Source organism: Lampetra fluviatilis, chromosome 8, assembly GCF_964198595.1.
Source record: "Lampetra fluviatilis chromosome 8, kcLamFluv1.1, whole genome shotgun sequence".
Classification (NCBI taxonomy): Eukaryota; Metazoa; Chordata; class Hyperoartia; order Petromyzontiformes; family Petromyzontidae; genus Lampetra; species Lampetra fluviatilis.
In genome coordinates this window covers 5,651,268-5,678,616 of record NC_136282.1, presented here as the reverse complement: position 1 = coordinate 5,678,616, position 27,349 = coordinate 5,651,268, and the positions used below count along the sequence as shown (strand labels likewise).

At 43.2% G+C, this 27,349-nt stretch overlaps 2 protein-coding genes and 4 non-coding genes across 10 annotated transcripts; 1 reads left to right on the top strand and 5 right to left on the bottom strand.

Annotated features, from left to right (window-relative positions):
* Positions 1 to 933: 933 nt before the first annotated feature.
* Positions 934 to 7,853, bottom strand: RPS11 (ribosomal protein S11). The gene is made up of 5 exons (XM_078858916.1): positions 7,790 to 7,853; positions 5,690 to 5,821; positions 4,912 to 4,987; positions 3,271 to 3,400; positions 934 to 1,145 (listed from the first exon to the last, which is right to left on the bottom strand). The coding sequence occupies exons 1-5, from the start codon at positions 7,802 to 7,804 to the stop codon at positions 1,022 to 1,024; spliced, it is 477 nt and encodes a 158-aa protein (XP_078715042.1). The 5' UTR covers positions 7,805 to 7,853; the 3' UTR covers positions 934 to 1,021.
* On the bottom strand, positions 2,178 to 2,272 carry LOC144934005 (small nucleolar RNA SNORD35). Its single transcript, XR_013637122.1, has one exon. It is a non-coding gene; the product is annotated as a small nucleolar RNA SNORD35 (small nucleolar RNA).
* Positions 3,820 to 3,914, bottom strand: LOC144934008 (small nucleolar RNA SNORD35). The gene has a single exon (XR_013637124.1). It is a non-coding gene; the product is annotated as a small nucleolar RNA SNORD35 (small nucleolar RNA).
* Positions 5,279 to 5,374, bottom strand: LOC144934004 (small nucleolar RNA SNORD35). Its single transcript, XR_013637121.1, has one exon. It is a non-coding gene; the product is annotated as a small nucleolar RNA SNORD35 (small nucleolar RNA).
* Positions 6,359 to 6,453, bottom strand: LOC144934007 (small nucleolar RNA SNORD35). Its single transcript, XR_013637123.1, has one exon. It is a non-coding gene; the product is annotated as a small nucleolar RNA SNORD35 (small nucleolar RNA).
* A 234-nt stretch (positions 7,854 to 8,087) lies between the features above and the next one.
* On the top strand, positions 8,088 to 18,268 carry LOC144933789 (protein RIC-3-like). Of its 5 annotated transcripts, none has more exons than XM_078858914.1 (7): positions 8,088 to 8,373; positions 9,114 to 9,236; positions 12,282 to 12,493; positions 13,967 to 14,033; positions 14,626 to 14,722; positions 15,285 to 15,406; positions 16,017 to 18,268. In XM_078858914.1, the coding sequence occupies exons 2-7, from the start codon at positions 9,116 to 9,118 to the stop codon at positions 16,430 to 16,432; spliced, it is 1,035 nt and encodes a 344-aa protein (XP_078715040.1). In that variant the 5' UTR covers positions 8,088 to 8,373; positions 9,114 to 9,115; the 3' UTR covers positions 16,433 to 18,268. The 5 variants fall into 5 exon arrangements, with proteins under 5 accessions (XP_078715040.1, XP_078715039.1, XP_078715037.1 ...); XM_078858913.1 differs by having other exon boundaries at positions 8,088 to 8,380; positions 16,017 to 18,267; XM_078858915.1 differs by having other exon boundaries at positions 8,117 to 8,214.
* The last annotated feature ends 9,081 nt before the right edge of the window (positions 18,269 to 27,349 follow it).

Genomic DNA, 27,349 nt, shown 5'->3' with positions numbered 1-27,349 from the left:
TTGTGAATTGCGCAGGTTTGGCAAGGGGTTTAAAGACATTATGCCCATGCATTATGCAGGACTAGCAGTATCAAAGGGAGGAAGGTTAGAATTAATAAAGGGAAGGAATGTTAATAATTTTGTTTTATTTTATTATTTTCCTTCTACGTGACTTTACCAAAAGAACCAAGATGAATCCCTGCAGTCACGAAAGCTTTAAATCGAAATTTGTTCAAATATATACGCAGTGCAACTATGCATGATGCCGGTGCCCAATGGCCATCGCCGACCAATCACAATAGAACTTGCCGTGCAGTTGGAACGTTCACACGAAACGATTTGAGCATTTGGCGCCAAGGTTCAAATATCGATTGAAAATTTTGAATCAGTAGTTCATGACGAATTGTCGAAAAATAATTAACCGTAACTCAATTGAGACTTATGGAATCGTGTCAAGAATAAGACGCTGATCTTTTAGTAGGCAGTAAAGCACAGGTTGCCATTTGATCTGCATGGCACTGTAACCCCATGGGATTCCATTTCCTTCCCAGGAAAAAATCTCCCAAGTAAAAACTGCTTGAGAATCTCCAGACTTGATCGGGGAGGTTTTAAATTATTTACCAACGATTTACTATGTAATCTTTTTTGCAGTTTCATGGAAGCGCTCATGGCTAAATTAACTTCCAAAGCACACAATTCCTGATGGTCTGTCACGCAAACACAATCAACAGCTTATAAAAACCCCCATTAACCAACCACAATGCCCACGAATTGCCATTCACGCAATCTGTGCATCGTAATTTGAAAGTCAATTTCAATTTACAGAGCACCTGTCGGACTTAAAATATTAAAAGGCAGCAAACACAGCGCAACGCCAACATGAAAACCCGACAGCACCATTCATCGCACGCACCGTGCACTCGAGCAGCAACAAAGAGGACTCACACTGCACCGTTGTTGGTCTGGGTATTTATTGATAGCTCCACACGCATGCCATCTAGGCTACATGCCATCGAGCACAATGGTGGTAAACATGTTTACTTTAGAACTTCTGGAACTGCTTCTTGTTGCTGGCAGCCTTGGTGACCTTGAGTACGTTGAAACGCACGGTCTTGCTGAGCGGCCGACACTCCCCCACCGTCACGATGTCGCCCACTTGCACATCCCTACGGAGGAAGATGGGGACGAAGAAATGCACAGGGAGTGAATTAAACACTTTGGACGCACGCACATTATTGCCCCGTGTCTTCACTCAGACGGAGGCTGTGGTTTGTGATCAGAAAATGTCTTGGCTCGTGAACCACTCTACTGGGTGGGGTGTATGTGAAGTGCTGTTAAAGATGGAATCAAGAGTCATGGAGAACAAGTAACTTATGCCCCAACCTTATTCCAGTGCCATTAGGCACACATTGTACTGCAGTCTGATTTTCCTACCTTTTCTTTACCCTCTCCACCTCCATTTCAATCACTCAGAAAAATAGCTTTTCATGATCACAACCCTCCTTAAAATCACTGAAGTTTTTTTGTAAAGTTGTATTCAGATGGTTTACAAATACAAATTGTGGTCATGCATACACAACTTCTGTGGCACACAATGATGACCTCTGTCGTTGAGCAGCTATGAAGTGGCCGCCACCATTCGTTTTGTTTTCAATTTGTATAGAAAATGGGTGTTGCTTCCAAAAAATAATCAGACATTTAAAAATTGTATTGATTTACGATAGGAATTATGGCTTTTAATATGCACAATGTTTATTATTATCTTGATAGTATCGTCGAAGCAGTTATAAAGTGCAATTATTTAGTTTGTCCACTATAAATACAAACTCAGCTTTGAACATAATACAGGGTGTTTCACAAAATGGACCCGATTTGAAATCGCTACATCTCTGAAATTGGGTCCATCTTTATGAAACACCCTGCATAAAAAAACCCCTACAATTATACCTTAAAAATATTTACGAAAGAAATACAATTAAAAACACGTTGCAATTTCAACAGTAAATGGTAACTGACTTTAAGTACTCATACTTCAGAACCTGATTATATCAGTGCTGTATTAGTGTTCACACACTAGAATAAGCTCTACGTTCCACCCAGTACTTCTATTGCATTAACACAATTATATAGGACTGGCTTGGAGGGGGGGGGTCTTGTCTTTAACAAGCGAGTAAATATAATCACAATATCAATCTGAAGTGGCCTGATCAGAAAAAGCCAATTGGCAGTCTCATCAAAGCTCCCTCACCAAAGGTGCTATGAAGACCATCGTGAGAATTACTCATCATATCAAGCCACATCAGCACTGATGTTGAATTTGAACAAAGACTCGGGACTAAAATAAATAACACCTCTAGAAGTAACAAAGTAACATACAAAAGTTTTACACAATATCCATACATCCTTGGACACAATTTCAAAAACTTAACAAGAGTGGAAAATTATATAGAAGGAAAATGTACCCCCACTATGTATGTTGTTTGGAAATTACTCTGAATCCTACCAGCTTTTAAGCACGAGCAAATATAATGTATTTATTTATAACAATGAAAATGTTGATGGAAGACTAGGACAAAATCTTTCTACAGTGTTTGGTTGCAATGTCAAAATTACCAACTACATTTGTACCTGGTCAGCATTGGCACGATCCTCATTTTTTGACTGCCATGATATAGAGATCACACGTTCTGATGGCAGGTTCAGTCCTTCCATATGTAAACTACGACTACTCACAAAATGGCATGCAATCCGAGACCAAGATTTTAACTCTAAATCCAACACCATCAAGACGGATTGTAGTTTAAAAGCAAACTAAAAAAGCATGATTTTGTAAGACAAATTAAGTGTGTGAAAATGTATTCCGTAACTATTGAAAAATGAAAGCCTTCCAAGGTCTGTGTCCCATCAGGTTTTAACGTACAAATATCTGGCTTCAGGTCTTCCCATCGATGTCTTTAATTCCAATTTTTATAACCTACCCTTCTCGTCCATCCTACACGTGACTTCAGGATTCCAAATATCGTATTCCTGATGCGACTTAAAATGGTTTCCCGACGTTTTATTCCAAATCTCCAACTTGCTTACACTACCCTGGCTTGAAATTCCTAGCAACCTCTGTATGAACTCAAACTCAAGTTAAAGATGCCTCTTTAATTCTCACTTGGTATCACACCACACAAATATGCAGGCCACAGCACTTGGGCTGTAACTGTCACGCCCTTGCTCCCAGACGTTGTCATCAATGTCCTTTGCGTGTTTTACACTGCTGCCAGTGGTTATGCCAGGACTCACCTGAACGCTGGCGAGAGGTGGACGGACATGTTCTTGTGCCGCTTCTCAAAACGGTTGTACTTGCGAATGTAATGAAGGTAGTCACGACGGATCACAATCGTGCGCTGCATCTTCATCTTGGTGACGACGCCTGGGGGAGGCACACAAAAGTTAAAACGTGCCAGGCAGGCTTAGTGCTTTACAGTTATTTCATTACTATCAGGTTTCATGCCTGCAACGTTTTTTTCCGCAGAGGGCACAGTTATTGTGTGTAAACCTAACTGCATCATTTGTTGGTATTTTTTGTTGCAATAAGATGTTTGGCCAATACCAGTTAGATGGTATGTTTTTTAGTTTATGCAGAAAACCAGATAATCCAGAAAAAAACCCATACAGCTCAGGGAGAGAACTCCACACAGAAAGGCACCCAAGGTGGGAATATAACCCATGGCCTTCTTGCTGCAATGGACAAGTCTTAACATTAAACGTCCCTCCCACTCATAGAACTGGGTTGCCGCCTAGTGTTACCTTTCACAAGTTAGAGTACAATGATTAGAATATCAATCTGAAGTGACCTGATCAGGAAATGCCAATAGGCAGTCTCATCAATGCTCCCTCACCAAAGGTGCTATGAAGACCATCGTGAGAATTACTCATCATGCCAAGCCACATCAGAGCCGAGTTTATTGTAACAAAAATACTTGGGACTAAAATTTTTGAATACCTCAACAAGTATCATGCACTGATAAAATGAAGCCATGCGATTATTTTATTGGTGCGAATCCCAAGCATGTAACAAGAGTATGAATGCTATAAAACAAAAACATTTACAAGTTAAAAAACGCTCCAGAATATGGCAGCCTTTTTATAGCACTAGCAGAGATTTTGTTTAATGCACACTTTTCCTGCAGGGCCCAGTATTAGGTTGCTTGGTCAATTCCTGATAAATTATCATCGTATGGGACAAACATTTTTGCTGCCGTCACTTTCCCAAGGTGTCAAGATTTGATACATAAGACCAGCTTTAGAGACACAAGGTTGTTGGGATCACGTGAAACCCCCAGGGTGGCCAGAAGATAGTGGTATCAGAGGGTAGGTTCGTTAACCCATCTGAGTGGACCTCAGAGTATTAACCCCTGGTTTGCGTATGTTTCATCCCAAGTATTTGACTCTCCCCCAACATGCAAAAAACAGGTTTAAAAAGCAACTAGCCATACATTCAAATGCAGGACCCCTCTGAAAGTCTTAATATTCGTTGATGCTTCCTGGGTAAAAAGTTATAATCAAACAAATTCACTTATGGATGCACGCTGCGACACCTGTTTAAAAATGCCAATAAAATCTGCAACAGTAGAAGTCACCTCATGCATGCTGAGACTAGACCCTGAAGTAGTAATGGACCATTACAATGATCAGCTCAGGGTCAAAATGGAGATAACCCCAAGCAGATTGTTTTGGGAACCAGACACTTCTGATTATCGGAAAATTGCCAATTGTCAATGGCTTACCCTGGGATAGAGAACATGACTACCACTTTGGGGAAGTCAACAACTTCATAGAAAACTGGACTGCTTTACACATTAATGTGGAATTTGTGCAGGAACACTTTTTATTAACACACAGCATCAATTTGTAAATGTGAAAAAAGAGTTAAGGACTCACCTGTAAGAATACGGCCACGGATGGACACGTTGCCAGTGAAGGGGCATTTTTTGTCAATGTAAGTGCCCTCAATGGCCTGTTACAAATACAAAAACATAGGTTATATAATCACGTCACATGAATACTTAATTTAACCACAACCCAGCAAGTAACAATAGCTGTATTTTGCTTGGAATAACATTGATGTCAACTAATGGTTTAATTATACCTGCAGCTAAGTATATGATTTATATTTGCATTTTGAAGAAATACTCGGATAGTTTTTTTACATCATACTTTGTACAATTGTAAAAACGAAAATCAAATTATTTCATTAAATGGCTGGGTAACATGTTTAGAACAGCATCACACGTGATGTGGAACAGCAGTGGCTTGATCAGTTAATGCCAATAGGCAGTCTCAGCATTGCTCCCTCACCAAGGGTGCTATGAAGACCATCGTGAGAAGAAAATCATCATATCAAGCCATGCCCACAGCACAGTACTTCCAGCTTTATCAGAGATAAAACCCGGGGTAGTTGTCAGATATCGGCAACCAAAACAAGAGGAACCATTTTTTATTCTGTAAAATCCTCAAAATTTCAAGAGCTACAATGCATGTGAATACGAGATGGTCCTTCATAAATAACGTCATGAAGCAGTACTAAGAGCCGTATCTGGAGCTGCAGGTTGCCGACCCCTATTTATGATTAAACATTTTCTGAGATGACAGATCTGCTAAGCAGAGGTGTAGTATTTTTCCCCCTGTATGGACATTCACAGGTTGAAGCAAATCTTACCTCACGGGGGGTCTTGAAGCCCAGGCCCACACTTTTGTAGTACCTCTGGACTTTCTTCTGCTTTGCAGAGCCCGACACAAGTACCTTCCTGTTTTGGAAGACAGTGGGCTGCTTCTGGAAGGCCCTCTCAGTCTGAAATTATAGAGCAGGCAATTGGTCAGTTAAAATAAAACAGATTCTGGAACATGCCTATTCAATAATTGACCTTAATTTACAATCAAGGGACATAGGATCCCTTGATGGCAAACTGTCCTAAAGCAATTTTGCCTTGAGAAAGCATGGCACTGTATCTATTCCAATACAGAAACTACATCTTTTGTATGTAGATTTAGTTTAAACTTTACACTTGATTTTATATTATACATGTGAAACGTATATCGAGTTCGCCGTAATGAGCATTAGGGTGGTCAAATACATTTCATATTCAAATAATTATGGATGCAATTCACCTCAAGTACATAGCAGCATATAGTCTTCTAAAATAAAAGCTTTAATGTAGCGTTCTGCGAGACAAAAAATACGACTATAAAAAATCCCGTTGTGTGCCTATTTGCTCATTATTGGGTGGTAACCAGAAATAATTTAGATAATTAATATAATGTACTCAACCATTTCAAATGTGGCAACTGGCCAAGGTATTTACAAGTAGCGGCAGTGAGACATGGGACGTGGACTTGATCAGAAAAAGCCAAAAGGCATCTCAGCATAGCTCCCTCACCAAAGGTGCTCAGAAGACCATCGTGAGAAGAAAATCATCACATCAAGCCACGTCGAGATCCACAATGGACGAGTAACCAAAATGTGTCTATTTGTAAATCTGAGTTAAACACGTGTACAAGACTACAACGTCAAGATGTGGCATTTGCTGCGACTTCCACTTCGTTATGCCTTCATCTCTTGAATAGATCTACATTACTGTACACCACCCGATTTTACGAAATGATCAGTTCCTGCAAAATGCTTATGGTTTACTTTACTTATTTTGTTGTTTGTGGGATTGAGAATCGCAATTGCCTTTGGCCCAAAAGCTATCACTTATTGTAAAAACGAGGGGGTGGTGGCATTCCCATCCGATATTAATAATACGTAACACTACTGCAATTGATGAAGCCTTAGTGAATGCAGAAAGTACATTGCTTACTGCCAACGACTCACTTTAGGTCCATTACATATCAACCACGTGCGCAATCCAAAGCCGACGTTCTTCAACGTCGTGCAACAATGCCAGGGGTACCAACACATTTCAAGATATTAATTAGTCGAAACCGAATTAAACGCGAATGGTAGTGGCCTACGTGGCAAATGAAATAGAAAACTAAACAAAACTTGAGGCCAATGCAAATTGAAGCACTGGCATGATAGTCACCATGAGTCGTGATCAATCCACTTTGAACGCTTCCCTCGCCGAATGTAATAACTAGTGTCCATCGTTCACTTGCATTTACGAAATAATTATCTTGTTGTCCATTCTTAACTTACAATGCACTAAGACTTCATGCAGAACATTAAAGTACAGTACATTGGCTTGAAGTGCTGCGTTAATGTAGACTATTTTAACGAAGGCTCAGGGTGCAGAAGTAAAGCATTAGACGCAATAGTTCAACGTACATCCATGTACATCACTGCCTTGAGATAAAACATCGGCTTCATACAGATAATTATTAAAGCATAGGTATGACCACCGCAAACCAACATCAAAGCCCCACCAATGGCTTCATTATACAACACGTGCAAGCGTACAACTCTTTACACAGCCTACACCCGAAACATTACGCACAACCTTTAACCACATAGGTGTTTAACCACAACTTCCTTCCTCACACAGTTACCCCGTCGACTTATTCTTGCACATTTCTCCCGACATATTAAATGTTTAAGCCGCAACTTTGTCGAGGCCTACAGCGGCGTGCTCCTACGGCAGCCTTAGGCCCCAAAAGCGTCAACTCCTCTCGGGACTCTTAAGCTCTCGCGGCTTTAACCGCTACCGAGAGAGACACACAAACGTAGCTGCGTTAAGCGCTTAATGTTCGTTGTGATTTAAGCGTCGAGGCGCTGGTGGTTTAAGTGAAAAGAGGACGAAGCGAGCGACGAACACCCCACCTGTATGTCCGCCATGGCGCCGCGCAGAGCGGAAAGAGAGCGGGGGCGGGCGGGGTCTCCCGAACTGCGCGCGCAGGGGCCGGAAGTCGGAAAATACGTCACGGACAATTAATATTCATGATTTCTTTTTTTAATTGTTAAACTTTTTAAAAATATATAACATTGTGCAGCGTATTACGTCTATATTGCGATTGCTATACGTTATATTATATATATTTTTTAAATATATATCGTAAAAGATATAGGACGTACTCCGGGAGGGAAACGGACGCCGGAAATTACGTCATCGGCACCGAGCTCGCCCGCAATGTTATCTACTGCTGGATGGACGTCTCCGCCTCCGCCTTTGTCTCTCCCCACGAAGACCCCTCCGCCTCGAGCCTGCTCCAGTGCAGCTTCCTGCACACACGGGGCGACTTAATGATGTATTTAGTCGCTCCGTACTCTCGGACGTGATAAGATTACGTCTTCCCCCTCCCTAATCAGTCGCAGGCTTGCTCCATTCAGGAAGGCCTTCATGTCTCGGTGCTGTTTGTCGCTGGCCGCGCTTGCTCAGCAACTTTAAACAAAAACAACCCTTCCAAGTCAGTGGTGCATAAACACAACAAACTCAACATTCGTGAATAACCCGGGGCGGGCGGGCGGGGGAGCGGAATAACAGTTGACGTTTCGGTCACAAACCCTTATCAGTGCCTACCTTAATACGGACCATTTAATACTTAATTAATCACCCCGTGCCCCTTATACATCTCAAAGTTCATCCTACAAAGTCCCATCACAAGGGAGAAACACATTGAAACGTCTGCACGCCGTATTGACCTGAACACTCAATTTCCCTGTGCAAGAATAGGGGCTGAATCGCACGGGTTGACAGCTATGCAATCAATGGTCCTTCCACACACGACAAGCAATGGTCCTTCCACACACGACAATCTTCGTGCTTATCCAGCCTTAGCCTGCTTAGCCTCAGCAGCATTGCGGCTGGTGTGCTGATGGCCATGAACCACGTGGAGTTGCACGCCGCATTCAGTTGTAAACGCCTCTCGCAATGTCTACAAATAATGCGACCACTCCAATCTACCACATACCCGAACATTAATTCACCCCCTCATAATAGTTGTCTACCACGAATATTTACGTTGTAATCACACAGTATGTGCATATTTAAATTATATGTTAAATTATTTTGCAAGGAACGGACGTGACGTAATCTTCGTACAGCTGTGGGCCCTGTATGTGATTTGAGTGCTCAGTGCGGGACCCCTTAGCGGTGTTTGTTGTTATTGATTGATTGTTGTTGACTTGTTGTTGTTTTGCACGGAAGCGATGGCCGAGTCGGGGTTCCGGCGCGTGGCCGTGCTGTGCTGCGTGGCCGCCTGCTTCTCGCTGCTCGCAGTGAAGGTGTTCGTGCCCATGGCGACGCGAGAGACTCCTCACTCCGGCCAGGGTGACGACTGCAACAGCAGTACCACCATCACCATCACCACCAATACAGCAGTACCACCATCACCATCATCACCACCATCACCACCAATACAGCAGTACCACCATCACCACCACCATCACCACCACCAATACAGCAGCAGTACCACCACCAATACAGCAGTACCACCATCACCAATACAGCAGCAGTACCACCACCACCATTACCACCAATACAGCAGCAGTATCACCACCACCAATACAGCAGTACCACCATCACCACCACCATCACCACCACCAATACAGCAGCAGTACCACCACCAATACAGCAGTACCACCATCACCAATACAGCAGCAGTACCACCACCACCATTACCACCAATACAGCAGCAGTATCACCACCACCAATACAGCAGCAGTACCATCACCACCACCATCTCCAATAACAGCAGTACCACCATCACCAATACAGCAGTACCACCATCACCAATACAGCAGTACCACCATCACCACCAATACAACAGCAGTACCACCATCATCATCACCACCAATACAGCAGTACCATCACCAATACAGCAGTACCATCACCACCAATACAGCAGCAGTACGACCATCATCACCACCACCACCAATACAGCAGCAGTACCACCATCACCACCATCACCAATACAACAGCAGTACCACCATCACCACCATCACCATCTCCAATAGCAGCAGTACCACCATCATCACCATCATCACCACCACCAATACAGCAGTACCACCATCACCATCATCACCACCATCACCACCAATACAGCAGCAGTACCACCATCATCACCACCATCATCATCTCCAATAGCAGCAGTACCACCATCACCTCCATCTCCAATAGCAGCAGTACCACCATCACCACCACCATCTCCAACAGCAGCAGTACCACCATCATCACCACCACCATCCCCAATAGCAGCAGTACCACCATCATCACCACCACCTCCAATATAGCAGCAGTACCACCATCACCGCCATCATCACCAATAGCAGTAGTACCACCATCACCCTCATCATCTCCAATATAGCAGCAGTACCACCATCACCACCATCATCTCTAATAGTAGCATCAGTACCACCATCACCACCATCTCCAATTGCAGCAGAGCACCGTGGTTCATCCGAGCTAGCATGTTCAGCCGTGCTAGCGATGACAATGGTGCTCAATTATAAAGATTTGGTGACCACTGCATTGTGCATTTCCAATAGTATCGTTGTTAATCTGCACTGGGATATGAAACGCAGTGGTAGTGATTTCGTTTATAATGTAACCATTGTTCATAATACAGGGTTTTTTGGGTTCGATCGCCTAAATATATAAATGTGTCGTTAAACCCGCCACCACCCAACAAAATAAAAATTATCACGTTTCGACTGCACCACAAGCAATCATCATCAGGTGTGAAATCCACAGCAAGAAAATTTGAAAAAAGTGAAACGTCGTGAGAATTTTTATTGTTTTATATTAAAAATATTTTATTATTTACCTTCTACGTGACTTTAACGAAAGAACCAAGAATATAAGAACCATCGTTAATATAATCTTCTGTGGTTTAAGAAACAATCAGACCGTGACAACGATCCGGTTGTCTAATACCGGGCTGAAGCACCATTATAAATACATATTTAAATATTAAACGTAGTGGTTTTTGTGCCATCTATAATTGCACATTTGTTCATAAAATGTACCAGATTAAACAGGGGGAATGGTTAACATTTTTGTTAATACCTGAAAAAGAACTACCAGATTTGTAACAGCAGTAGCAGCCATTTATTTAGCTCTTATTAATAGAATTATCATATTAAACAAACAAGGCCGCAGAATCATTTATAATCTTGTTAAGGCATGAATGTATTTTGCAGCCTTCTTTATTAATCATATTCTGTAGTTTATTTCAATTTATTGTTATAATGTGACGATGTCATCAGAAAATCTAAGATGGTTAATATTTTCTACATTCATGTTTATGGCTTAATTTCTCCATTCCAATTTTCGGAAAACATCTCTGTCGATGTCAATAACTTGGGCAAAATCACATGTCCCGGTCTGACTCCACTTGTAAGATGTATTTTGATTCTTTCTGGAAGTAATCTAAGTTTAGCTGTTCCATTTTTGGAAACATTGGTTTTACTCGAAGTATGTTTATATAAGCCTTTGTGAGAGCTATGATCAGTTGATCAATTTTCACTGAGTCGCCATAAAATAAAAAAGGTATTTCATGGTATTTGACAATCGTTATAGTAATTTAAAGATTCATTGTTAGTATGTACAGTACCTAGTCATTGGCAGAGAAACAACTCAACCCTGCTAACAGTTGAGGAATGTAATTTCTGTGTAAACGTTTAGTAAATAGATTTGATAATGTTCCAAAAACTAGTCCCACTTATTTGATGATGTTTACATTTATACCGTGTAGAGTCTACACTGTAGACCAATAATTTTCATTTTTTCCCACACTTGAGGTTGGGTCAGGATCAACACGATGAAACTTGCATGAAAAGCAACATACTAATGTTCCAACAGAAAAGTTGTTAATTAGTGCAGATTGGCTTTGATCACATATAGATGAGAAACGTGGGCATTGACAAATACATTGGAGCAAAAGCTGAAAGTGCTCAAATAAGCATGGAGCGGTCTATTCTTAGAATTACACTGTGAGGCAGAAATAGAAACATTATTCAGAGAATATACACATGATATAGAGACATCGTAATGGATGGGTTTGATTACACCAAAGCCGGTGGCCCTGGAGACAGACTTAGTTTCATTCTAGATTTGAAGCTTTCGTGACTGCAAGGATTCATATTCTTAGGTTTTTTCACACTCACATCTGCTGCTGTGTCGTCACCGAACTCGAAACAGATTTTATTTAAAGCTAGCCTATTTAATTTTTTACCTACGTGACTTTACCGAAAAAACCTAAGAATAAGACTTAGTTTCAGTCTAACCCAGTTCCTTAACACTTGGCTGATTCTGGAATTGAGGCAAAATACAGCTACCGAGGGTGATTTTTTTCTTCCCTTTCGACAACTTTAGGAGCTGCGCGTCAATTTCCCAAGCAGACGCCACAGCGCCCGCTCGGCCCTCAGCCCGAGCGGCCCCGGATGGGAGGGTCTCATATCCCCGAGGCACGCGCTCGTCACCATGCAAACTCCCAGCCCGCCACCAGCAACCGCAGCATCATGGGGCAAGTCCTGCCCGTCTACTGCCTGGGCATCTTCATCTACGTCGTGTACATCCTCTTCAAGGTGCTCGCTGGGGACCGTTGTGTGTCTGTCGTTAGGCAGCTGCTGGCCATTTAACGTATACCTGTTTTCCATTGTAAAACCCAAAGTTAGCTCGGGCTAGTCCGGCATGGCTCAGGAGGTGCCAGGTTTTTTCCACTACAGATGCTGAGCTGTGCCGCCAAAATCGCACGCAAAGGAAAGTCAATATGCATGGATATGATGCAGTGAATATGTCATTATGCCCGACTCTTGCCCCGCTTGGCCCCGAACCAGATTCAGATGTCTTGTGAAGCCAGCTACCAGACGGGTTGGTTCTGGCTCGGCATGGAGAATAGCAAGTGGAAAACCACCCTTACCGTGAGGGCCCCGCACTGGCATGGATCGGGTGTGCCAGTGGAAATTGGTAGGAGACTTGAGTCAGGCTGCACTTAGTGGTTCAGTACCCATAATCGATATAAAACTATGTCATGAGGTTATCATGGGCAATGCTGTTGATACCACCTCACCACTCCATCACTTTCCTTTGCTATATGCCCAAGTTGTTGAGTAGTAATATGCCCATGGGTATGTTGGGACAGTTTTCTGACAATCAGCCTCTAGTATTTTAATGTCCAAACAAAAAGACTCAAGGAAATTGTTACGATCATCAATACATGTTTTCCTGTTCATTGCTCATTGCCCATGTCGATTGGTGGCCCAGAGACAGTAGAATAGATTCGACATTGCTGCGGTGAAGATACATTCTACCCACAAGAAAATCGCTGTTGACTTTCGACCAACTTACACTAATTGTATTAGGTGTGATGGGTTGAAGGACGAGGTTGACTCCAGTTGCACAGTAATTTCCGTGAGGAGTTTCCAAACCATATATTCATTTGTGGAGTGATACAGACTGTTGCATCACTTTCTATTCTCATATTTTGGTACTGGCAAAGGAGGTTCCATGATGTAGCTGCTCACCCCGAGCTCATTACTCTGATAGTGCGTTGTCTTTGTGCTGTACGCCTTTTGGCGTCCTTTGGTCTAACACCGTTTTGAGACAAGGCTTGAAAGAAAGTTGTCTCTGGTGTGGACCAATCAGTTTCAAAGACAATGCATATATTATCAGTGTTTTTGTTTGCATTCTGACCACAAGTATTGTAAAAGGTTTCAGTTAGGTGTTTTAACATCTTAACACCTGTTTTGTTGCCAGAAAAAAGGGGAAACCCTATTCTCATATTTTGGTACTGACAAAGGAGGTTCCATGATGCCAATATCTTCCTGTTAAACGAAATAAGTAATTGTGCTATATCCTGATTAAATAAAGGACATTAAACTGATGTATAGGCTGGCTTTGAATGCTCATCTCGGAAGTAATAAACCCCCTGAGATCAGTTTTACAGCACGGACAACAAATTATGATAACAACCTGTATTTGAGGATGTGTTAAATATAAGTTTATGATGTAAGTTTATTTTAGCGGTATATAACGTGAATGTGTGCTTTTTGTTGAAGATTACCACGAGAAAAGATGGTTCACAACCGAAGAAGCCGGTTAAGTGTTTGAGCGGCAGTGGTCTGAGTAAGTTAATCTCAGTCCAAACATCTATTCATGCTCTTGTGCATTCTCATATAGTAGTACATGCCTAGCCAGTTTATTGGATGTCGCTGAGCAGGGATTGGTGTGATTGTGTGTGAGATGTGTTCATTTCACTGCACACTGATTAAATTCCTGCATTTTCTTTGAACCTGCAATAAACTAGGGTATTCTGAAATATAATCCTCAATTCTCGATGGAATTTTGGACTGAATGAAGCCACCAGCATTTCATTCTGCGTTTGCTTTTCTTTATTTTTCTCTTTGTCCGAGCATAATGCTGCGTCTTTCAATTTAAACCATTTATAATGACGTCTGGATGGCCCCAGTGCTGTTGGACACACACTAATTGTGACTGGAATTAAGGGTAATTATCATTGGGTAGCTTAGTGGGCAGTTTTCACAGGGTCAATGGATTGATACCCGCTGCTTCCAGCTAATTTCTGCGTGGGATTACCGTAGCATACTGCATACATGCCAATGCGTACTACTTAAACATAGCATATTACAGCAACTTCACATCATGGTGATGATGATGAGGTGGTTGACAGTTGTCATTGCTTTGTACCCCACTCAAGGTGAACACCAGCTCATCCAGCTGAAGCAGCGTTTGGAGGACACGGAGAGAGCGCTGGAGAAACTCGCCTCTAAAGTGGGGCCTTTCTCCGATGGCAGGTGCTTGCATCAGCAATCCTACACCTGAGTGCAGTGTTTTGTGTATTTGTATGTACACGTGTACATTGTTAATCCACTGCTGAATGAGGTTCGCCTCATGGTGGGTGAGTCGTGGGAATTAATTGACCATACTTCATGCTGGCTTAATTAGTAACTGCTCCCCACTCTTATAGGGTCAGCAATTTTATGCTCATTTGTCTGCAACCACTTCAGCAAGTTAACCGATCACTTTAAGAAGCAATAAAAACCAATGACACATTCTACATATTCACCCCCATTCTAGTAAGCAAATGTAGATGTATAGCCTAATTGATACAAAAATTTAGTTTTACGCGGGCCATCCCTCCCTCCCATTACCCCAGATAATGGAGAGTTGACTCTATTATGCTTCACTCCCTGCCCTCCAGCACACTGTGTACACTCGTGATGCATGTTGATCAATTTGAGCGATCCCTTAGTTGTTGTGTTACTCGTAATAAGAACATATGAGATCATGGCAATGGACAATAAAGGAGGAGCTGTAAGGCTTAACTGCCCGATCGTGTGTGTGTGTGCGTGGCAGAAGTGGCGGTGAGCAAGAAGAGAGGCTGCTGTCTCAGTTGCAGGAGATCGCGCGCACACTTAGAGAAAGCACCGACTTCGCCGGTGTGGATTCACCCGGGGGCGGCACACACCCCCAACACGGTCAGTGACCGTCACGTTACTGCCACGCTGACGCTATGCACATGGCTGAAATTCACAAAAGGTCGTGATGTTAACAAACCTGTATGGAGTGGTAGACACCACAGTCTGTAATGAGGGGAGTTCAAGGTCAAGGGGTTATCACGGCCAACGTCTTTGATACCACCAAAAGGGCTCGCATAGTGCGCAAGAGCGCAGAAGTGTGGTCACCACATCTACGCCTCTATATAAGGAATTAAACAGGTGGACTTCTCCACAAATCTGTCTGTCGCCTAATGAAGCTAGTTATAATTACTGGTGAAACGTCGTACTCAAATTGTAAATGTTGTGGCTTGGCTCTCCAACACACCGGTGTGCTGTACTAGTGACGAATTGGCACGTTCTGTTTACGTGACAACCCTTACTTATTGGCTGTGTCGGGTGGTGGCGGGTTTAACGACACATTTATTTATTTAGGGGATCTAACCCTCTACATTTCCATTTGCACTCTTTGATTATTGAGTGTTTATAGCACTCATTAAAGTTAGTGAAGTGCTAACATGTGACTCGCTGGCCTGTTCTATCCCTTACTGAATATATAATAACGTGAGTTGTATTTATTACAAACTTGCAGACTCGGCAGGGGGTGAATGTCCAGGACACCAAGCTGCCGCAGAAGGTGAACACTCCCCATCGGTGGAAGAAGCTGGTACTGCGGTCTGTGCCGAAGGCAGCACAGAAACACCGACCGGTCACACACAGCTTGGAGAAACCATGGGCCCCACCAGCAAATCGGATCGATGTGATGAGAGCAACGATGTGGATGCGAAAGATCACGATGCAGGCTATGAGCAGAGTCACGTGACAGCGCACTGCACTGGCGTTCGAGGCCCGTCTGAGATGGAAGTGGAAAATCTGTCACCCGATGTCGGAGGACCCAGCGAGACTGATGAGGGCCGTGATGGCAGTGGGGAAGAGTTCAAACAGCACGCAGACGAGCAAACGAGCGGAGTCAGGAAAAGGATCGCGGCGAGCATGGAGAAAATGTAACGGACGGTGTTGTCGTGGTGGGCCTCAAATATATTTCTGGCAATACGTTTCAGTGTTAATAATTATGTATGGTGAAACCTCATTTATTCACACAACTATTCATACATCTAACTGCAGTTAATAGTTGTATAGCACAGCATGTTATTTTTGTATTTAAAACCAACATAATAAAAACCTGCAAAACACCCGTTCTATTTAATTTCCTCATGTTTTTGTAAAAATATAAATATGGTCTATAAAATACTCGGTGCAGTTACTGAGGTAACATCTTACCCGTATAAGCAATACTTCCAAATTAAATTACTCTCACCACTCTTGGCAAATGTGGACCCCTCAATTAGTGGGAATAGTTGAGGTTTCACTTTATATTGTTCTTCCATTTGGCCCGATTGTCTTCTTGTTGTCAAGGTACGAAGAGAAGTTGTGGTATATCATGTAACCATTTAGAAATTGTCGTATCCTATTTTGTTGGGGGAGAACCCGGATGGCATAAAACTACTTGCAGTCTTATTCTTAGGTTTTTTTCGGTAAAGTCACCAGGTAGGTAAAACATTAAAATTAATAAAAGTAAAATAAAATAAAAATCACGACGTTTCGGAGGCAACACAAGCTTCCGTCTTCAGGTGGAACCGTCACAGCCACGACAGCTGTATCAAGTAAATGAGAGATTACAAGAGCTAGCACTCCGTATATATAATGGTTGGAGAGGGGAAGGGCCAAGTACGGCACACTTTTTATTAATATGGAAGCTTGTGTTGCGTCTGAAACGTGATTTTTATTTTATTTTACTTTTATTAATTTTAATGTTTTACCTACGTGAATTTACCGAAAAAAACCTAAGAATATGAATCCTTGCAGTCACAAACGTTTCAAATCTAGAATACTTGCAGTCTCCCTTCAGTAGGCCGCTTAACATAACCACAAAGTTTATGTGATTGGTTTTTTTTGTGTCCTGTCTAACGTTCACATCCCGAAGAGCAGGGATAAGCCATATCAAGTGCAACATCTAATTAATTTGATGAAGGCTTTATTGTGCGCTTATTGGTGATGGGGTGAGACCATCAAACTCTATACCGATATTGCCTTGGTTATCCAGCTACGCCGTGGACCCAGGACGTTGATGGTGCTGGCTGAATACACATTACCCCCCTAATCCACCAACACAACTGATTCTCCTTCAACACGTTCCTTCGGAGTGGGCAGGTAGGAACTTGGTTGGACAGCGCATTCGTGCACGACAGACAAATAATCCCCGGTGGGCAGTGTGGAACCTGTTCCTACCTGTATAAGTGTAGTGTGTAGGTTAAACGTTGAGTTTTTTTATAAGGGCACCACGTGGTGACAAGCCCCAGCCCCTCCCCACCCAGCCCCTCTCTCCACCCAGCCCCACCCCTCCCTCCCACCCCCCACCCTCCCCTCCCCATATGCACGACAGACAAACAAATAATACATGGTGGGCAGTGTGGAACCTGTTGTTCCTACCTGTATTGGTTACTATGAAAGCGAGGGTTCAGTTTTCAAAGTGTTCTATCCTGCATCAAACGAGAACCGTTTGTTATATTCGCCAATGGTTTCAAATGTTGGTGTATGTAAAAAATAATTGTACAAATTGGTTTTATTTATGTTTTGTATTCATGCGTATTTGTATTTTCATCTGTTTATTGCTATTTATATGTTTGTAACACATAAGCCAATAATGGTAAAACATGCATGCTATAAATTGTTTGGTTTCTTTTGAACGTGGTTGTTCCGTAGTTTGTAGAGATTTGTAAAACTATATCGTAAATACAAATTATTTATGCAGAATAAAACACGAACACCTACTTCCAGTAACAAAAAGCGTTGGTTTACAGTCTTTACAGCACAAATAGAACTTAATGCAGAACAGTCGCTCACACAACGGAGAATGCAGAGGGCGCCTACAATACATCGCCATAATGCGCTCATATATGACAGCGCAAGTCAAAACCACTGGATACATCAGCAATCCAACTACAATTGCATTAAACAACACATTTATGCCAAGCAATCCAATTGAGCACTTGAAAATATTTAAGGATCTGGATGCAAGTTGTTCAAGGTCAATCTACACTTCTATGAAAAATAAAGTGGAGTGAATGGAACTCGTTCTATTTTCCAAGTAATTCCAATGCTATGCGTACACAAGTGTACCATCAGCGTGTAATGCCATCATGTCAGAAGCATCGAATAGATCACGATATTTGCACATCCATTTCAGGATATCTACTTGTCTTCAGAATGATCTCATCACCTTATCAAGTCTGAATGGTTTCCACATTGATGCAGATGGATATTTTAGAATAATTGTTTAACTTGGGTTTCACACAAGCTTGTTCACCGTCCAATAACGGCTCATGCATTTGTATAACTTTAGCACAGCTCATTAGCAAAGTCTACAGCTAATTTCCTGTAAATTTCAGCTGTGTTGAGATATTCCTTCGCCAGGAACTCCATTACTCAACACTGTCCCACAAAAACATGTTGCACTATTTACAGCCATCTTGGGAATACCCGGTGTTCTGTGCAGTTTTGATGTCACTTCTCACAAGAGTTGCCAGATGTGGCCATTTCACACATTTTAAGTAATCTGGGATGCTTTTAACAGTTGTCTCGATTAAAAAAGTTTACATCCACAGGTTACTTAAAAACTTCAAATCTAGAATCCACAGGTTAACCTTGAATAACTTTCATAGTTGGGTTGTGGTGTCAGGGTCTGAAGTCTTCCACCCTCTGGGCCAGTGGTGTCAGTGGAACAATGGCTGGATGACCAGGGACCATTCTCATGCCAAAAGCCCAGGATGACAGAGCTGGATCTGGAGCGAGCTCGACGAGAGAAACTGGCACCACCGTGAAGATTAATCACCAAAACTTTGAAATCGCCTACTATTGTCGATTACTCGGGTGACAACCACACATCCAGTCTACCAAATGCGGGAAACCACGCCCAGCGTGACGCGCCTCATGGTGTTGATGTAACCAAGCCCCGCCCATCACCTCTCGTCCAGTGGCACAAGTAGGGAAGGCATTTTTGCCAACTATTTTCACATTCTCCAAACGGTCGAATGATCGGAACTGATAATCTGTAACCAATTCAAAAATGCAATTACCCAGCTCTCACGAGTCCTATAACATTGGTCAGCACTGTGCCCTGACCCTCCTGCTAAGCATTCAATCTGAAATTACCTCGGATGGCTATTGCGATGTTTTTTTCTTTCGGGCATGGGTGGGGGATTGGATATTAGAATGTAGGGCACAGACAACTACCTCATGAGAGGAAGGTATGTGGGCGTCGAGTTACTCAGGGAGGCACATAGCCAAGAAAGGCTGGGGGGAGAGGTGGAGGTTCTGCACAGTGCAGCGCTCACAGGCCGATGGTTGACGTTCTAGAAGCAGGAGAGGTGCTGTGGCTGGGTCTATTGTGTATTGAGTGTTCTGTCTGCAACCCCCATCCAGTGCTTGTGACGGTGCAGTGCTGCACACTGGTGGCGGAGGTCTACTACTTCCACTCTACGAGCAAGCTCCAAGCAGTGGGATGTTGACCTTGCCGGCCAGTGTGGCTGGGTGCTGGCGGGGGTGACGCTGCGCTTCGCCATTTGGTCCATGTGAATTGGGACCAGTTGCCCAGCGCCAGGGTGTCTGACCTGCAGGCCCTGCTAGCTACATTTCAGCTGCCACACAACTGAATTAGTAGCAGCATCGACGAAGATAGCACGCGAACACATGGGCAAACTGGAGCGCGGTGAAGTTGATGAAGCTGTGTGGGAGATGCTGACGGATAGCATCATTGATCCCTCCTCCAGCTCCCGGTCAGCATCAGTTGTCCTGGAAACCAAGAAGGATGGAATTCTGTCCATCAGTGACAAATTTCCTCTCGCGTCGACGAGATGTTCAATAATCTCACCAGGGTATGGCTCTTCTCCGTCTTCGACCTGGCATACGGCTACTCGGAGGTTGAGGTGGCCCCGTGGATTGTGTGCAACAGTGACGCAGACGTTGTGTCCTTCTAGATCAGTGTTACAAGATTCAGTGTTGCACGCAATGCATGAGGGGTGATGTGTGAGAGTGAAAATGGTTCGGCTTGGTGTTGGGGTGGGTGGATTTGCATGGAAGCGGCATCGCAAATTCGTGGCAGAGCTGGTTTCCGTCACCCGGAGTGCCACACGTTGGAAGTTGTCTCTCACCGTTCCTGTACTCGAGTCCCATTCGACTGGCACTCACGGACCCCATGCTGTCCCTTGCCGAACCAGAGCGAGGCCCGAGTGCTTCTAGTGACCTCTTGTCCCTGTGGTGGCTCGTTCAATGTTTTGATTTCCACAGCCGTAACCAGGAACATATCCAAGAAATTTCCAGATCACGCTGTTATAAAAATTGATATTTAGGAACCTGTATCATAACTCGCACATGTAATACGTATCGACAACTAAATTGAAAATTAATAACGGTCCTTAAAAAACTCTGGTCACCCGGGTTTCATTGCTAATGACATTCGATGGGCTCTCACCTGTCACTCGGACATGAAATAACGATGTAATGTCACAACGTCTTTATCAGTCGCAGAATTATAAGGGCATGGGAAGCATCTGTCCTCATAAGAGCGCATTACCATCTCCTGCTACCCTTTTCACTACTCACTTCACATTTGCCCTGAAAATAATGGCAGTAATTACACTTGTGGGTGCTGACTGCTGCAATATTCTCCTGTTTTTTGTTCAATGTGTTGATGTCAATTGTGGAAATCGTCTCAAAAGCCATGAATACTGTTGAATACATCGCATGCTTAAATATTGTGGGTTTTTTTTCCTGATGTCATGTGATGCAGGGCAGCAAATAAAGCACGTCGTTCTTTGATGCCTCCCTCTGATTTATGTTATGTTGGAGTGCCTTGCATAACATTGGCTAACTTATAATGAAATTCAATTATTGAGCAATCCTCGAGGAGATACGAGTGGGCACAAACAAGATAAAAGATGAAATAACGTGTAAAGATTGATATAATGCTACACGTTTCAGCATTGATTAATTTGTTAGGAAAATAAGCATACCAAGTGTGGATTTTACTGACCACAGCACAGCATAAGCTGAAATCTACCCAAAAAATACAATGTGAAATGAAATTGAGTTGTATGGAATATCAGATAAATAAAAAACTGAAGTATGCATGAAAAGAAATTGACAATGGTACAACCTAACACATGATATGAAGGTACAATAATTTAAAATGAATGGTAACCAAAGCTAAATTCTCCAAAATGTATGCCACTCAGAGTCGTTATCCTCTCCGATGTTGACCCTGAGCCAGCAAGTGGAAGCCTCATTCCAATTACAGGATACATTCACATATACACATACGTGATCAATTATTCAAGAGTGGTTCTTAATTTTATAAAAAATGTATGTCATAATGCTTCAAAATCATTCATTACCATTCAACCGCATTAGTGTATACGATTGATTATAAAGCCAACCGGTAATGCACGTACGACCATATGTTTAAAGATGTTTGTTCTGGTGCCACAAAGTCTGACCTTTGACCAGTGCCCAGCGCTGAGTCTCAAGAGCATTGAAACTTAGTCAGGGCTTTCCTGGGTAAACAAAAAATAATAAATGTTTTTTTTTTATAAATGAGCACCCTCTGCTAGTTTGGCGGTAAAATCGGTGTCTCAAATATTTTCTAAGAACCATACAATACGTGTCTTATTTATTTAACTTGCCGTTCCCAGGATTCGAACCTGTCGCCTCTCGGACTCTGGGGTTGACGATCTTCCTTACGGTTCAACACACGATCACACAGACTCACAGGGCTTCCAGGTGGTGTAGGGGCACACGCAGAAATTTGTTCTCGCCTTTAACAGGACTGTTTGGGCAAGTGCTGTTCTGAAGGTTAAGTCAAGCTAAGAGAGGCACAGGACCACTTTAAATATTCGCAATAGACCACCTGGCACTTGCATATTAAATTATTTCCATTGCTTCATCTACTCAGTGGGCATGCTCTTGAATGTGTTCAATTTCTTGGCTGCCACTCTATTGCTACCAACTCGCATCTTTTTTTAAGCAGCACACCACGGGAGGGAAGTAGAGTCAATGATCTGATTTATGGCAAAAAAAAGGAACGGGAAGGGAAGAGAGTGCATAAAGAATGGGATATAAGAGGAAACTAATGAATAGGGGGTTGGAAATGTGGATCAAAAGGTTAGGAAAGATGCGAGTCGGGAAGAAGAGGCTACATAAGGAACTCGCCACTGCTCGGAGCAGAATTTTCTCACATGGGGTGGGAATAGGGGAAGGATTTTGTAGTGGGGATGGACACACAAAAGTCAGATAACTTACGAGTGGGCTTGAGCTGAATTATATTTTGTAGATGTAATTAACCGGAATGTTCTCGAATGCATGCGTTGTTTTTGTCACAGAGCACGCTTCTTTGCACACTTGAAGGTCTCCCCCCCCCCATATGTTTCCAAGCTTAATAGCATAGCAGGTGCTACACACCGATTAGAAACACTCGCTCACGTCACTAAAGAGTGGCCTCACATTAGCCAGGAGAGATGACAATCTCATGCGATTACATTAGTCAATTAAACGTCAACTCGTTTGAATGAATTCATTGTTCATCTCAGAGTGGCCCCTACAACACCACCGCCCCACCGGAAGTTTGTGACACCAGCCGCCACTGCGTCTGGCCACGAAATTCATAACCGTGACCCGTGATGAAGTGTGGGGCATACACCAGTATTTATGGCCCATTACTGAGAAGAAAACACTCAAGCCATGAATAATAAATAAATAAACGGACAATAGTCTATTTCACCACTAATAAAAGCAAAACAACATTTTCCTCCATTAGCCAAAGGGGCTGTGTGACCAATGTTTTCTCGGAGAACGTGCGAGGCTGTGCTTAATCAGCAAACTGGTTTGTATTTGTCCACAGGGCTTCATTGGCAGTGAACTCTAAATGCTGCTGGGTTGCCAGACACCTGAATCCTTTGCAATTTTATCAAAAGTACAGCTGAAATATTTGATCTCAACTCTCGTACTATTGGCATTTATTATCCCGAGAAACGTAGTTTATTCCTGATCTGATTATGATGTATGTTGAACTTAATTCGCACTGTGCGTAGCCAACCGTGTTAATCGGAGGTGCGGGGGAAGGATAGAAAAACTAAACACAAAAACAAACGCTGAACGCACACTCGGCAGTGTCAATGACAATATTATTCTGATAATGTTTAGCTTTTCTGCACTGACGTGTTTTGTACGACCCATCCAGCAGTGGATCGACAAAAGAGCTGGACACCTACATGCACTTTGCTTCCCGTGATTCGGTGCCAATGTTGCGCCAAAGTTGGCATGTTTACTGGGATGCCTTTCTGTTATTCTCATTCATGTCGCTTCACTTCCACGACCCATCTCGCAAATCAATGGGCTCTCACCCTGGTTACAAATATAGTTCACGTGTAAGTAACCCTAAACGCAAGACAAGGATATTCAGACATGAGTCACGGGTCAATAATACTCAGCGGAGTCAGTGGGGCAGTGGGTGACATCTGACGACATGGCGCGTGACGTCACTGACACGTGCTGCTGACATGTGCCTCATCCGAGGTGCGCGTGACCCTAACGTCAACCACTGTTTACAAGGGTTACAATTCATAAACTGCTTAGGCGTGTGGTCCCGTCGCTCCCCATAGGAAGTCTGTGGCTATTTAAAGTATGTTTTAAAAATTACAACAACAAAAAAGGCACGTTCGATAATAACACCCCAGTAAACATGCAACGTTGATCCAGCGTTTTGTATTTACTGGGACTGCCTTGAAATAAGCAAAGGCAACGTTAAGGGGTAAAGTAGAAGGTCCGTTGTCTGAAACGTCGCCTATTGTACTTATTTTTTAGGCAACGTGTTGAGTATTTTTGCGTTTTGTGCATGGGCCCCCACTGTCAACGCAGCATCACTTAAATATAATTGCTTGAAAATATGCACTTTGAAACATATTGTCACGTGTCTTATTTCCCAATACTAACGTCTCACTTTTAAAGAATGCCGCCACATTTTGAAACTTACTCTGCTGTGTTACTTACACAGCTTAAAATGAGACAAATCGTAAACAGCACGATGTTATTCATCTCTTTCTTTGCAATTAAATATCTGTAGCCTATGTACTGTCTTTCTCAACCGGCCATGTGGCTCAGCCTGGTAGAGCGAGCCGCTCCCAGTGGGAAGGGCATGAGTTAAATCCCTGGTTGAGTGGGGGATGTCTCCACCCATCAGCCCGTTTTGGTCGATAATATTAATACCACTTTGTGGGAAAATCAACAGCGATTTGTTGTTGATTTTCCTACATACACACATATACTGCGTGTATATACTCACCCCCATCATAGTAATTTGGAATTTCCACTACTGCCTCAGAGCTGCAAGTAGGAGATGAGCACTGCCTCTGCTCATTTGAGATATAAATACGGTACATTTGTATTTATCCTATATTTACCTTTCACATGCGGAATTATATCTCAAAATGATTTTACCAGTGTTGTGTAAACTCCCTCTTGCATTCCCAGAACCTCGCTTCCCCCGTGACTGTAAATGATCGAGTGTGAACAATTTGCCACCCATTGCTCTGAAAAGGATGAGAAAATCCTGAATGACAACTTTGCCTGCTCCTATTTCCTATCTCCCCACCACCTGACTTCTCAAAAATCCCTTCACGATTGTGTTCCACAAGGCTCCATCCTCAACCCCCTGATCTTCTCTGCACAATATATATATAATCCTTCCTGGTAACAACATTTCCATTTTTATTGCCATGTATCATTCCTATGCCGACGACACCCAACTCTACTTTTCCATTTATTCCACGTACCCAACCGCCCTGTTCACTCTCGCATCCTTCCACTGACAACTAAAACAGAAGATTCAGTTGCATTTATTTGGTATAGCCCTCTGAGCCATTCGGTTATTGAATCGGGTACAACCGCAGCAAACAAAAAACTAAAACATGAACAAGAAAATATCTTAAAGTGACTATGCGCAAACAAAAAATTTCAGGAAAAAACAGAAAATTCTTCCAGAAAAAAGCACCATACACCAACGCTGTGTGCAAAAATCCCAGTGGGATACAAGTCAAACAACAACCACAAGACAACTTAGATTAAAGCCATCAGTCCAACTCCGTACTACAACAAACAAAACATTGCCAAATCAAAACAACTTTTACAAATCACCAAAATAAAGCCATAAAAGCAATGTAACAGTGATCATAGGAAGTATCGCTCATCAGCAAAACGTCCCACACCCTGTAAGAACTCCAGTTTGAGTACCTACTAAACTCTGACATTGCACTGGCAAACGGTGTACAAAATCGCGGAGGTGATTTGATCCAGAGCTTTCAATCTCTTCCCACATCGCACATCTGCAGGACCTCCTGTCTCCACCTGTGCAGCATCTCCCACATCTGCAATGTAGTCACTCATGCTGCTGCTGAAACCCTCTTTTCAAAACGATCCATATACTGGTTCTGGTCTACGTCACTCGTCTCATCTCACTATACTCAGCTACAAAAAAAACTTCACACCTCCTCCCCCTATAATCTTACTCTCCTTCCCTACACGCATTCCCTGCTCCTGCTATCAAGGCTTGCTATCGAAGCCCTCAGTCAATGTTCGTTCAGTGGTATAAGTAACTTATCATCTACTACCCTGAATGTCTGGAACTCTTCCCAGCCATGTGATATCGACGCCATGCCCTGTTCGAAGTCGTCTCAAGACCTTTCTTGTCTTTCCTCCGCCTATGACTGCCTTTTTCTCTGCAAATTATAACCGACTGTTTCTGTACAGCACATTAGTTAATGGAGACCGATGCTTGGAATTACATTGAGACAGAAATAAGCAGATTGTATTTAGAGAACGTACACAGGAAGAAGTGGGTTTGGGTACGACACGTCGCGGGAAGAGATACCGGCCCATGGTTAATATTAAGAATCAGAATATGTATTTATACTGGAAGAATCCGATGAGCTATACAGCTATTTTAATAGATATCCAGTAGAGTAGTGAACAAACGGAGGTTCATTCTAGATTTGAAGCTTTCGTGACTGTAAGGATTCATATTCTTAGGTTTTTTCGGTAAAGTCACGTAGGTAAAACATTAAAATGAATAAAATATTTTTTTAAATTTTATTTTACTTTATTCATTTTAATGTTTTACCTACGTGACTTTACCGAAAAAACCTAAGAATATGAAACGGAGGTTCAGCCAATAAAGAGAAGGAACGTGTCTGAGGACTTCCACCGCTGGATGAGATGGAGAAAGTTGGCAGCTTGATTGCTGCATCGGATTTGTGAGGCCTCCATCGAGCAGTGGATAGATCAAGGCTGCTGATGACACATCAACGTTGTATTTGCGTTGCGCAATGGGTCCCCCCTCCCCCACGCGGGGTGCCCGACCCCGTGCGCCCGGTGACGAACGGCGGCAGCTGGCAGTGACGTCACAGAGGGGGTGGGAGGTAGAACAATTACGTCACGCCCCGTGACCAACAGCCGCAGCTGGGAGCGACGTCACGACCCGCCTGGGGGTAGGGGGGCGGGGTGAATGACGTCACGCCCCGGGGGCCACCCTCCGACCCGCGCGTGACTACCCCCCCTCTCCCCACGCGCCCTCCACGTGACCTCGCACCCACCAATGGCAACGCCGCCACGCGAATAAGCACGCAGCAACATCGGTGTTTTGCTTATACAGACTACGATATTCCAAACGCCCGACCTATCCGCTGTACGTAATCCAATAGTTCTGGGGGGGGTGGTGGGGGGTTGCGTTACCTATACTGGCTAGGGAATTCAAACGGTGGGCGGGGCTACCTCGGGCACCGCCCCCTCCCGTTGCTTGTCCGCGATGGGGAATTCAAA